Source organism: Psittacula echo (assembly GCF_963264785.1).
Source record: "Psittacula echo genome assembly, chromosome: 4".
In the NCBI taxonomy this organism is placed as follows: Eukaryota; Metazoa; Chordata; class Aves; order Psittaciformes; family Psittacidae; genus Psittacula; species Psittacula echo.
In genome coordinates, this window is record NC_137738.1 from 80,452,880 (window position 1) to 80,467,559 (window position 14,680).

General features: G+C 35.0%; 1 protein-coding gene across 1 annotated transcript in view; it reads left to right on the forward strand.

Moving 5' to 3' along the window:
- EYS (eyes shut homolog) overlaps positions 1-14,680 on the forward strand; it is a gene marked incomplete at its 5' end in the record, with an annotated part of 835,842 nt that overhangs the window by 608,284 nt on the left and 212,878 nt on the right. Inside the window, one exon of the mRNA XM_080615919.1 lies at positions 3,482-3,594. Within this exon, the coding sequence (XP_080472045.1) occupies positions 3,482-3,594 (113 nt within the window). The remainder of the gene's footprint in view (positions 1-3,481; positions 3,595-14,680) is intronic.

Sequence of the window (14,680 nt, forward strand, 5' to 3'; positions counted from 1 at the left end):
GTATAAGACCTGGCAGTCCATCACACTTATTTCTTTGCCAAAATGACGGTCAAAAAAGGAAGAGAGACTATCTTCTATTGTCTGTAATCAATATCAATAGTCCTCTGTCATGGTATATCAAGTAGCATTGTACTCCCATCTGAAGTGTATCTTTGAAAAGAGGTGTGTTCATATCCAGTCTTTGAGTGAGGGTTTTATTTCTTTCTAAGCTCCAGGAAGCCTGAGTGCAATCCTCTAAAACATGTTTACTACACAGAGATATGATCTTCCTCATTCCAGCACTTGAACTTTTCTGACTTTAAATGCCACGTTAAACAGTTACATAACTTTCCACATTCTTGCACTGTAGTAACATATTGCATTGTAGTAACATAGTAATGTGTTTCCAAGTCTTAACTGCCCTTAAGCTTTTGCTGCTAAAGGAATAAACAATGAACTATTAGTGAACTTCTTTGATCCCTCCCATGGGCTGGAAGGCCAGTTCATTTTATTTATTGCATAGCATGTCAAGGTGTGTTATCTTACAGAGTGGTTGAACAGTGCAAAGCAATGTGCCTTACTTCAGCTGTGTTGTGTTTGTGCAGTGTATCTCTCTGCTGGGAGGGAGAGATTTCTCCTTTTCCAAGACAGATGGAAGCAGCTTTTGGCGGCCCCAGGCAGAGAGCCTTTGGGAGAAAAGAGCCTGGGGCAGTCTTGAGAGGAACAGGGTTCTTTCTTAAAGATTGGAAGTGACTCTCAGACACCTTGTAGAAGTGATGGCAAAAAGGAAATTTTCCTTGTGACCCAGAAGCAGCAGTATGCACCTAAATGCCAAATGCTTTTTACACCAAAGTCACTGAGCTTTTTAAAAAGCAAGACTTGAGGAAAGTGCCCTCCCTGCAAAGGTGGACAAGGGAAGCGGGAAATATATCTACATCACCCAGCACATCAGAAATCTATTAAATGGTTGCCATGTTCTAATTTAGGATTTTGTATTATAGTAAACATAGTTTTAAAATATTTCAGTCTCTCAGAATCTCTTTTTCCTTTAAATAAAATGGAAGGTGGTTTTACTTCAAGGCTCTGGACAGAGCATGAAGCCATCACAATATGAAATGTGCTTTACTGGCTGGTAAGGAAGAAGGTGAATATACAGGCTAGAGGCTACTGTTCTTTTTGTGGCACTTAATGATGAGAAAAGAAATAAGGAAAACCATTCTGGAAAAATATCTTCCATTAATTTGATCAATTTTGGACCCCATTTAGACTTGTACTGTCCACAACATCCTACAGCAGAGTTCCACAGCTTAATTTTGAGGAGTATTAAAAGTACACCCTTTATCTTGCTTTGATCTTCACACTTATTTATATAATTTCATGTCCTTTTGATCCTGTATAGTGAGAAACTGTGAAAACGTTTTGTTCATCTGCACACCACTCTGTTCTAACCGTTCTTGATGATGGGTTTCCCTGAGTAAAGATTCCTAGTCTATATAATCATTGTCAGTTCAGAAACTCTCATATGTATCGCCATCCTCACATACCTTATAGTTTTTGCATGTTGTGAAATCATCATCTCCAGATTTTGTTTTTGCTATCCTGAGTAACATGGGAAACATTGAGCCACTTGTCAATACGCTGAAGAGCACGACCCTAATAGAGATTGCTAAGGGAATATCTAGGGGCTCTCCATATTGAGAAAGCTCACTATTACCAATGTTTATGCTTCTACTTTACCCATTCTCTTAATATGTTGAAGGCTTTTGTTGTTATCTCAGGGTGACGAATTTACTTTAGAATCTTTTAGCATAGAAACTTGTTAAAAGCCTTTTGGAAATCAAAGGCTATGTGCCAAGGCATCCTTTTTACGTATTCAGTGTTCCTCCTGTGAGTTACAATTTTATTTTCAGAAACCATCTCAGCTATTCCCCAGTATATTATGTGCATCTATGTATCTGTTAATTCTGTTTTTTATAGCAGCTCTTAATGGCTTGTCTAGAATGGAACTGGGACTTAGTGATGCTAGTTTGAGGTGTGCCTTTGCATTCCCTAGTCTTCTCCCCTTTCCTAAAAAAAAAAAAAAAAAACAAAACAAAACAAAAAAACAAAACAAAACAAAAAAAACCAAACAAACAAAAACCGAAACAAAACAAAAAAACCACATCTACTATTCCTGATGTTTGGATGCCATTTTAAGTGATGACCACAGTAATTTCCCTTAGGACTTCTTCGAAAATATTATTTGGTCTTTCTCTTTATAGATACGGTTAACTTTGTTAATTAATTTTAAAACATTTTTACAGTAATAATTCAATTGAGACAGACCTCTGATGTACCCCTACTAAAAAGAGGTTCTGGCATGGAAAACTCCCAAAGCTCCTCTATGTTAAATTTTAATTTGGTGAGTTTATTTACATTTCCTGCTAGAGCCTTATCTCTTTGAACACTCTTTTAGTCTTTGATGTTCTATTAGCCCTACAGCCTTTCTGGCAGGCTTACTGCTTCTATTATGTTTTAAAAAGCATTTAATGCTTGCCGTTATGCTTTTAGCAAATTGTTTCTCAAGACCTTTTATTTTTCTTTCTGCTTGCCTCTAAACCTGACACTGCAGTGTTAAAGACCAAGCCAAGACTTGCTTCTCTTCCTGTGGGCTTATGATCAGCATCCCTTTAGGTGCCTAAGGTCATACCTTCTTCCACTGATGCTGTCTTTTCTTCCTGACTAATCTCCCAACGCCTCATTCAACTGTTTCAATGATTTTCATCTTCATGGACAGTTCTAGCAGTATTTTTATATTATTTTGGCATTAAATTTATTATATAAAGTATTGAGTCTTATGTGGCCCCAAAGACAGGGACGCATGATCTAGTGTGACCAGGAACTTGTCCAGTGGTCTAGTCCATGAAGACTTGGTTGCACCATTTTGGGTGGTTTGTTTATACATTATAATTATAATGCCTGCCAACATATTGTGTCAGTGTGATTATTTAGATGGTGAGATATGCATAAGAATTCATTCTCTGGTTTTTCTGTGCCCCTACAGTGATTCCTTTTTTTAATAGCTCCTTAGGCATCTTTGAAAAATGATTGATGGTACTAGACATCTTTTGAGCAGGGAAGTAGAAACTTGAAAGTAGACTTTTCAAAGCTTCCTTGTTTACCATTCTCGATGACCTGTGATCATCTATAAAAAATAAATACCTAATTAAATCCACTTTTTGCTGGTGTCTCACTATACCTGTTGGGCTGTCTGCGTGTCCAAAACTCCATGAGTTTATTTTTAAGTCAGTACTGCTTATCTTGCTGTAACTTCTTTTCACTTTTTTTTTTTTTTTTTTTTTTTTTTTAACAGTGTTTCATTACATGGAAAATGGAGATCGGGAGGGGTCTTCAGGAGTAGGGTTAAATTATGTTACAAAACTTTTGCAAAAAAAATATTTATTCTTTAAACTGATCACAATAACAACAAGCAAAAGAATTGTGTGCTTTTTCTCCTTTGTAGATACCTGGACCTGTCTACAATTTCACTGGCTGTATACAAGTTATAGAAATTAATGATGTGGGACCTTTCAACTTCTCTAGTGCTGTGGAAAGAAATAATGTTGACAATTGCAGGTAAACCACCTTCTGGGCCTTTTCAAGTCAGAAGAAACTGATTTTGCTTTCTTCCCTAAATAAGATTACTATTTTAGGTAATTTCAGCAGTTTACCTGTAAATACTGCAAATGTAACTGTTTCAGAAAAAAAACAAATATATACTGAGAGATATTGTTCTTTCTTTTATACTTCTGAAGCATATTCTTTATGGAAGATGCTTTTTGCAGAATAGTTCAATTAAGCTTGACAGCTTATTTAGAGTGTTTTCACCCACTGAATGCTGAAACATTATCTTTCTGTACTAAGCAAGATAATCTGCAAGAAAATGCAGGAGTGGGAACTGGGGTGATGTTCTGGTTATATTTCTAGTTACGGTTTGGGGATTTCCATTAATCTTTTACCAAATACTGATGACTTGGTGTTACACTTATATATGAGATTGTGAAAAATGCTGGAAAGTATTGTTTCTGAATACATTAAAAACCCACTTTTTTTTTTTTTTTTTGTGTATTCACATTGCTGTTGGTCATTAATTGATTGAAATAAAATGCTAAACAGAAGCAATGGTGTAGATTAGGATTCTATTATCTTTTATAAAAGATTTAAACACAAGAAAGTGGAAAACAAAAAAAAAGTAGAGGTGAGTTGCATTTGTAGATCATGAAGTCTTTCAAAACAGAATATGATTTTAATCATAGGACATGTATGTCCAATATCTCTGGAGAATTTCATATAATCCTTTTTGCATATGGCTTTAAATTTTTCCTCTAAAATTGACAGAATATTTTAATTAGTGTTCATGTGCCTGTTTAAACAGTATGTTAGAAAGCTAGTGGTAACTGACTAGATCATTAATTAAAAATCCCTGAGATATGAACTCTGCTTCCACTTCTACCACTAGCCCCTTCATGAATTTGCACACATCACACTCAAAGGTAAGAAAGGAGGGTAAACATCAAACCCATTATATAATAAACCACCTGACTCAAGTCCTAGACATCTAAGCTTTTGTGCGTAAAACTTACTCTGAACATAAAGTTCAGCTTGTTACACCTGCACAGACCTGCCACCACAATTTTTATTTAGAACAGCAGCTCAGTGTCATGTCCTTGTCCAACCTTGACTAAGAAATAAATCTTTACACCATTTGAGTTCCCCAAGGCATTTTGTTTGGAAGATGTTCTCTGAGTGCATTTAACAAACTGTTGTGGGTGTAAATCCTGCACAAAATACAGAACTCTGGCCTCTGTTGTGACAAATCCCAGCTAAGAAAGAAGCAATTGCTCCACTCCTGAATTTCTGCACAGAGATTTTCCTTAGTGAGAACTGTGGTCTCCTCAAAAACAGGAGAATATACACTTGTCTGTGGAGCTATGCCTCTTTGCAGAACAGAAATTCATGGAGATGAAGGCAAGTGAGGAAGCTGCTTCACGCATTTAATTCAGGTATTAAGGGGAAAATAATCTTCACTTCAAGAACTATTTATATATTAGAAATTAAATAATCATTGTAAAAAAAAAAAAAAAAAAAAAAAAACAAAACATAAACCGTCTCAGATGTCTTCTTTGGTTAGGGTAGGAAATTGTTCTAGATTTTGCACAGGTATTAAAGCTTTAGTGTCCCAAATCCTAAGAAAGATTATAGAATCATAAAATGGTTTGGGTTAGAAGGGACCTTAGATATCACCTAGCTCCAACCCTCTGCCACGGGCAGGGACACCTTCCACTAGACCAGGTTGCTCAAAGCCCTGTCCAACCCGACCTTGAACACTGCCAGGGATGGGGCAGTCACAACTTGTCTGGGAAACCTGTTCCAGTGCTTCACCACCCTCATTGTGAGGGGTTCCTAATAGCTAATTTAAATCTACCCTCCTTCAGTTTAAAGACATTCCTCCTTATACTATCACTAAAGCACTTTTTTTTTTTTTTTTTTTAACTGCTAGATGAAAGAGAGATAACTTGAAAACCGTGACTCTTATTATCTCCTGTGCTTTCTTTCGTTTGCCAAAAAGAATACTTTCTCTGAGATATGTGTCTACATCCTCGGGCTTTTTGACATTCTTTTTTCATTTTTTCCTATTGAGTAGTTTATATAACCATTCAGTTAAGAACCAGTAGCCTTCAAGAAACAAGACCGATGAAGTCTACTTTTTCCAGTCTGTGCACATAACATATAGAGGGATATAGACGGAAGAAGATGGCTTATAAGAAAATCTGGATTTGTTTATTTCTTAATTTCTTTAATATAGAATGCTATATTGCCTGTTCTAATCTATAGAATTATATGCCAAAATTATTGCATTTTGTATTGCTTCTGATACTTCCCTTCATACTTAGTCAATAAGCATAGAAATATGGCTTTTACGGTATGACACAGACATTAAATTTTGCTTTATTTCAATCAGAACTCAGTGATTACAGTCTAGGGCTGTTTCTTGCAAATACTCGCTATGTATCTGTAACAGATTAGGTAATTGAATTAATATGGTAAGTTTGTACAGATGAACTGTCGAAATAATCTTGTACTTAAAGGGATGCTGGAAGGATGCTGGGCATTCTCAATCCTCTCTTCTGGACAATATGCTCATTTTACCCCCCTGTTTATCTCAGAATGCTACAGATGAGCCTAACAGTGTCCAGCCCCATGCAGTCAAAACAGAGCTGGCTCCATCCTGCTCCAAATCACAACTATTTCTGTCTGTGAAAAGCTGGGAAACAGAAGTGAAATTAGACTGAATTTCACTCAGTCGCATAGCTGTCCCATAGGAGTGGACCACAGGGAAACATGGCAAGTGCTCTCATTACTCATTCCCTTCCTTGTGACACAAGAATCTCATATCTGCCCACACATGGCAGCTTACATTATCTTTTGCTTTTCACTTTAGGTATAACCTACATGCATCCTGACCATCATCAGTCCTTAGATATAAGTTCTGCTTCTCAGGAAGCATATAGGAATCTCAGCAGCCATTCTTTTTATTCAAGACAAGCTTGTTGGGAAAAGACATTTATGTTGAGAAGGAAGGAGAAATTGAGGAAAGTTCCTTAAATATAGCAGTGATAGATTATATATGTTGCAAATATGAGTAGCTGGTGAATACTAGAAAGCCTGGTGTATTGTATTTTCAGACTTCATACAGTTCTGTTGATGCAATATTGCTACAGTTGGATCTGCCTGTCAGTAGAAGAGTACTCTATAATGTGAGAGTGGCGTTCAAAGCAATCCGATTTCTTCCTATAAAAACCTTCCTGTATTTATCATTCAGTGACACTGTGCATTTCTGTTCTTCTGTTGTAATTTTTCTTTAATTGACTTTCTACCTATCATCACCAGTTTGTAGACTTCTAATCCTTTTGAATGCCCTGATTTTGCATATTTAGCCATACTTTAGTGGCATTCATTTACCCTGCTGGGGGATTTACTTCTTGGTTTCTCAGCAACATGGATTGCTTCATTATTTTGGTGTAGGAGATCAGCCAAAGGGAGACATGCAGAAACTTGTTAAAGAATATGGGTTTGTGAGTAAATTTTAAGGTTATGAATTTTTAATAGGTTTGAAATTTACTCAGATGTGTTCTGCCATTTTTTTAACTGGATCTATTTGAATTTTAAAATACCTAATGATGAGCTAATATGTGCAAAGAATATAGAGAACTGTCAAAACCAAATTTTAGAAACAGTTAATTAACCTTCTGAAAACTATTGTCATCACTACTTCAGGACAAGTCAGTACCTTTCATAGGTATATACTTCATGTTGCTTATCTCAGATATTAATGCAATTTCAGTTACTGTTTAAAAATCTTTGAGAATTACAAAATATAAAAAAATGTACCCATAATATTAATTTCACTGTCATACGTATCTGACTATCTGCTTAAAATACCTTAAATATGTAGGACAAGAGTAGTCTTTGTTCCTTCAGAAACTTGTACTGCAAATATCATACACTGCAAAAGAGGGAGAATTATCTGGTAGAACTAAATGGGAGATGGGAGCAACATGGAAATTGCCTTTCATGGTGTTTTGGAAGCAGATGCTAAACTTCTGCTTAAATTCAAGAGGATAATTGATGAACATAACACTAGGCAATTGGATAAGATCAAAGACCTTAAAACTTGCCATAATCCCGATCCTGCTGGAAGATGTAGGCTGTCTGCATGCTGCTCAGAAGCACTTTTTCAAGTATGAGGCTTTAACTCAGCTAATCTGTAAAGTCATAGCCCAAATCCTTCTGCTAATTCCATGCGTCACTGTTTATGCTTGGAGTTCATAGATATGCAATAACACATAATACCACGGGGAGGAGAGAACAGCTAGGAGGGATGTATTGCACTAAAGGCTCATCAGAGCTTCCTGCCACAAGATGTAACCAAGGTGGAATAGGAAATGGCAGAATAATGGTACGGGCACGAGAATGAATTTAAGCTTGACTCTGTGAGAGCAGATTTGCAGCCATAAAAGTCCTCTGAGCTATGAAGCTATTTCTTTCAGGAAAGGTTATAAGAGAACCATATCAATTAGTAAAGGTCAGCCTCCAGTAGGTAGTTTTCTGCAGTTATACTAAGCTATATATTTATGTAAATCTTATCAGTTTATTTTAAGATTCTGTCTAAACTATTCCTGTCTCAGAGCTATGAACATATAGGCAATTTTGAAAGAGATGATATAATGGCCAACAGTAGTAGAAGAAACAATTGGAAATAATGGATCCCTGATGAGATCTGTTAAAAAAATGGATTTCTTTTTTTCCTTCTTCTGAAGCAAGTAAGATACTCGTGATGTGTCAATGCAACATAATGCTCCTGTAAGTGTTTCAGAAAATGTTACTGGAATAGATTTGCAGGATGAGTAAGTATCACTTTCAGGTAGAGTTCAGATAGATGACAGATACAAACGAAGCTTTGAATCCCAGTATTAAAAGCTGGTATCTGCTTCAGCTCACTTTTGGTTTAGTCTCTGGGAGTTAGGACTGCTATATATTCCTGTAAGAGTATGTAGTAAATTCAAAGGTTCCAAACACACACACACACGTACATAAAATATATGCATATACATATGAGTATGCATATATTTATATCAATCCAAGCCATGATTTATTCCTTTTTGAAAACATTCATAACTAGGAAACAGAAAAATACTGTTTGCTGTTTTCCTAAGAGGAGATTTACTGATGGATGCAAATGTAGAAGGCTGATTTGCACTCACAGATAGGAGATAATGAGCTCAGTTCTTCATTACTGCCCATTGAACAGATTTTTGATTAATATTTTAAAGATTTTATTTTGCTGCTAATTTATTTTGAGATGTTTTTTCCAGGCTGAAACTGAGTTTCATTTCAGCAAAGACTGATTGTCATTTGCATTTAGGGGAAAGGCTCTTGAATGTGCATTACCCAAGTTCCATTCAATCAAGAGGACTGATAGGTTTCCTAATGCATGGCAATTTTCTCAGGAGCTGTGCAATACAATTTCAGTAAGCCCTCAGTTCCACTTTCCCCTCACTTATCCACTTCCCAACAAGCTCTAAATCCCTTTCCTTATGTGTGAGTAGTCCCCTTTCCATTCTGTAGTTTTCTGTGGTCTTTTTACAAACATCCTAACAGACCACAAACACCTTTGTGAAGTTCAGTCTCCTGTGCAATTCCTCAACATGTCTCTTCCTTTATGAAACTTCCTGCTTTCTCAGAGTATTATAAAACAACACAACTCAGAGCATCTGACACCAGGCATCTGAAGTCTTTGATTTCTGTCTTTGAAATTAACTGTGTACTTTGAAAAGGGAAAAGTTGGGTCTGCTGAAAAGTTATTTTTCAGCTGGTCATGAAAGTCAGTTACCATTCCACATCTAGAAAAGGAAAAGTGCCTATGGTGGTACATACTGTCTGTAAGACTTCATTGTAAGAATCCATACAAGACTCAAGTAAGGTCAAAGAGTTCTGTCATATGAATACACCTGAGCTGAAAAACTTATATTGAATCAAATATATGGTTGATAAAAAACTTATATATGAATCAACCTGAAAAGGAAATCACCACATTCCAAATTTAAGCTCTTCTGTCTACTTACATCTTAGTTTATAAATAAATGCAAGATCCTGTGAGAAGCACTGAGCTTCTGTTATATGTGAAAGAGAAAATATTGAGACTTTATCTTCTTACATATCAGCATAAGTAGTTATGTTCATATTTTTTCATTAGCAATTTGGAGTTATGTGCTTAATTCTGAAACAGAAAAAAAAAAATAAAATATATAGGGAGTGCTTCTCCACACTGCAGAAGAAAATGATTAAACGAACAGAACTGACGCCACTCAATTTTACATATTTAACAGGTTTTCTGTGTATTCCATGGTTAACGTAGAAATTGGACTAAATGTTTCTGAAGTGCAGAACTGAAGATAAGAAATATCATCCATTTTTATTCATCACATATGATGCATGATATTATGTTAACAACAATTCTGTGCAATTTTAGCAGAATGATAACAAACATTTTTTTTCTTCTTTCTACATTTATCTTTTTATTTCTCTTTCATCTATTGCTTTTGCTGTCTAATAACCCTTTCTGTGTTTCTAATTGCCCCTTCCTCCTTTCCCAGTGCCTGAGTTGCTTGTGTATTCTTTCATTCTCTTGCTTGATTTGCTTTTCTGATTTCCCTTATCTTTTACAACCTTTCTTTGAATGTTTTTTTCTCATTTGTGAGGTTTGTTGTCTTGTGCATCTTCCTTTCTTCTCCATATGTGTACATGAATTCTGTGTATTTTTTCCGTTACCTTTTCTTCCCTCCTTCCTTCCTTCCTTCCTTCCTTACTTCTTTCCTTCATTCTTTGGCCCTCCTGTTCAGATAATGACTTTTCAGTGACACAGATTTCAATGTTGAAAAGAAAAACAAAAAGAAAGAAGTAACTGATCTAATCTTTCATACTGTTATAAATCCTCAAAATCACTGTAAATTGTTATGGATATTAGCCAAATCCATGTGTCAAATATATGCAGGTGAGATAATGGTTGGTTGTAAATACTACATTTCTCTCCCTGTTCCTGGAAAAAGTTGTCTTTCATCAGCATACTGCAAAACTAACACCAATCTTCCTTGGGGCAACTCTCTATTTCTACAAGATTAATAACAGGTTTTGCTGATGTTTATCTTGACCTTGCTTACCCTACTGTAACTTTAGATGTGTGCATTATACCAACAGGGGATTGTTTCTTAGTTCTTTCAACAGAATTCAGTGGCAGTCACTGTCTGTGTGTTCACAATGAGCAATTGTAATGAGATCTTGTTTTCTTCTGAAATTGCCAGGTCCCTACATGGAAGCTAATAAGTCTTAAAGGGATACTATGCATTTTTTTTCTTCTGTTTTTATCAAGGAGCCGTTTGCAAGTACATATATCAGTGTATGCATGCCAATGCATAAGTCTGAGGTAGTGTGTTACTGAAAATAACATCTCAGTTAAATATTTTGGAAAGCACTCTGACACAAGTAGCACAGAAAGGAAATTTTCTTATGAATAGGATTCATAGGATTTTTAATGAAATTGTCTTCCTACTACTGTCCATATGTACTTCATTATTTGATAACATATTTGTTTCACATGCTAAAGAAAAGGCCCCAGTGCTGGAGAAATGTTAATTTGTGCTCATTTCCCAACTTTATATACATTTTAGTGCAGTTATATAATATTGAACCTCTCCAATTACTGGTGATTCCTGCTCTATATGTTTAGTAAATTTATTAATGAAATTTATAAAGCTTCTCTTACCTGAAATACTTAACCCTTGCATATGAATTGACCCTTTTATACATTAGTAAAATTCTAAGCTTTAATCACAACACTCACAGAATATAACTGAATTTGTTAAATAAATACTTTAGGAAGGAGAAATATATGTTAAAGACTTCTGTTACAACGACCAAAAAAGTCTGCTTTGACCTCTTTACCTTGGTAGATTCAAAGCCCACAGACATCTGTGATTAGTGTAAAAAGTCACTGTATCCATCCACAGCACATTCTTAAAATGTGGAAATGAGAGAGAAATGGCCCATCAGGTTCCTGTTCAGTAGATCATCACAAGTTCTCATATAGGAAGGAGATAAGAGAGTTAAGGGTGTGACATTGCTCAGTGGACCAGCATGGTGGTTCAGAAATTATGGGGGGCATTACAGTTTAGCTGACAACACAGTGAATTCTCTGAACTTGGAGCTTCTTCAGTGTTAAGAGTGATCAGAATTAGAAGGCTGCCAAGATAACTTTAAAGCCTTTTTGCAGTCTTTCAGCCTTTCTTACCTGTGGATTATATGGTAATCAGATGGGTGGAGAGATACAAATATCTGCTGTGTATTTTTAGCTCCAACAAATGTGAAGGACTCCTTTTTTACTTCACATCAAAGATCACCGTTCCAGGAACACTATAGATTGCCACAACATTTTGGGTTGCTCTAGTTTATCAAAGGTGTTCATTATCTTCTGCCAAATTGCTTTCAGTATTTATACTTCCCTAGAAACTCTGTCATCCAAACAAGAACTGTGCTTGAGCATGATTTTTTTTTTTTAAAGTAAAACCATAAAAAAGTATGTATCAAGAAAATGCATTCTTAAGATTTATGTGAAAGACTCATTTTCATGAATGAGTGTATCTTCTTTTATTTCAGGTTTCAGCATAGCTTCCCCTAAAAACCAAGTAATATCATAAACATGAAAATAGAAGGGCTTTGTTAGAATTAAAAAAAAAAAAAAAGGATTTGGTTGAGAACATCCCAACTTTCTTACAAAACTGGAGCAGATTCACAAAATAAAAACTAAATTTAAAGCCCTTCTTCAATGTTCTTAAAACTTCACTACATGTATTTTTTACAACATTAATAACATAATATGTCATAGCCATTGTAATACTCTTTGGAAACTTTATCTTAATTCTTAAGAAAAATTATCTTAGTGACACAAGACATCAAGTGCTATGGCTCAGTAGGTTCCTGAAATAATGACTTGGGCTTCTAGCCAGACAAGTATATGAATATTACAACCCTCTTCTTCTACTCTCTTAGAATAGAAAAAAATAATCTCAGTTTTGTTCTACCCATCTAAAGCCTGCAGATGGGTGCATGGATGGCTTGGCAGAATTCTGCTTTAGGAATATTTCCCTAAATATCTAGTCTTAAATTTGTTGTGAGCACTGGTTCAGAAAAAGCAAACTATAAAACAGGAGGAATTGTCTAAAATCAATTGAATAATAAAAGAAATTATATTGCATCTTTCCTTATTGGACTGCAGTGACGCTTAGCTTTAGTGCTAGCATTTCATGTCATTCCAATTACAGAAACCTAGAAATAGAAAAAAAAAACTTTTGTTATATACTCACAAATAATTAAATCTTCTTTGGAGCAGGTTTCCATGACTTCCATGCTATGTGCAGGGAGTGCCTTTCAATGGAGATGAAGTTCCTTGTATTATTATAACCAGACTGTATTATGAAGAGAAGCGTATTAGAATAAGTAAGAATAAGTAATAGTGAAAGGAATAATTTGCCTAATGGAAGCTTGAATCAGTATAATACTTTGACTTTCGTCATATTTGAGATTCAGTTTTGAATTTGATACAGAAGTGATAAGAATTGCCTTCAACTGCTAATAGCCAGAATGTCAAGAGGGAAGCTTGGAAGTTCAGTTTATTCTGTCTAGCAACTCTCTGTTGGCATTCATTCTGTGTCCTTCACTGTGTCAGTGAAGACCACAGGACTTCACAACTTATAAAATATTTGTGGGTTTATAAAAATCTCATTTAACAAAGCTAAAACTGGAACAATCAGCAAGATTATATATAAATAATAGTCAATTCTTAAAAAAAAGTCTCAAACATTTTTCACAATCAATAAGATAGTTTGAGCTTCTTTTTGGCAAAGCAGTTTTAATAAAAACTATTTCAGATCTAAAATTATTAAAGAATACAACTTTAAAACTGGATGGGTTTGTGAGTTATATTTATTTTTTTTTTTTTTAAGTAAGTCTCTTATATTATTGATATCCAAAAGATATCCATTGTGGAGATAGATATTGTGAACCTATAAATCAAAATTTGTTATGTTAATAAGCATTAACTTCATAAGAGGCATTGGCAATAAAATACAGCTCCTCTAAAATTGCTCTAACATTTCAGGTTTAATTATTATGAGAAAAAGAAAGCCTGAAAAAAGGAAATATGTAGTAATGTTTTTGAAATTAATTTTGTGCAAAATTTCAGATTAGAAGTTCAGCTTTCAACAGGCTAAACCCCAAAGGAAGAACAATGTCCTGAAGAGTTTCTGGAGCAAAATGATAAATATGATTTCTGTGTGTCTGAACAAGCAAGTAGGAAGACAATTTCATTTCTGTGTACACTATTGATTGCGATACTGGTTGTGCTGTATTTCATTGTGTACTGGTGTGCACTGGAGCAGTGCTTAAAAAAGTACAAAAGATAAAAAGTTTAATTTAAAAATCCTCAAAGAAATTGGGGGTATTTTTTACAAAAGGTGTACAGAAAGAGACTTTGTTATTCAGTCACTCTGGTTTTTTCGTATAATATGACTGAGGTGGTTATAGTGTATATGAAGATAGAACTTATGTTTAATGAGGAGAAACTGGACAGAGAAGAGGTTTCTTTAGCTTAGCAGAAACAAACATGTTAGATCCTGAGGCTGAAAGCTGTAACCACAACATCTGAATTGATAATAAGCCAAAAAAACTGTAACAGTAATAATGATTATAATTGGTACAAACTACCAATTGAAGTGGTGGCTTCTTCATGTGTTCCTGTGTTAAAATTAGATTCCATGTCTTTCTAGAAAGGATTCTCTAAACAGCCATAAGTTATTGGGCAAGGTACATTTGTAACTGGAGGCAATATGAAGATCTGAGATAAACAAGAGACAAAACTGATGCATGTCTACTGTATGTTGCTGACTGATAACTTGCAATACATTCTTATTATCAGGAAATCTCTACATCTTAGATGATATCATTCTTAGATGCTAAAATAGAGAAATTAAACTGATAAAATGCGTAATTATTTATTAAAATAAATAATTATTTCTTACTGTAATACATTCTTGCCTAAATGAGTCTG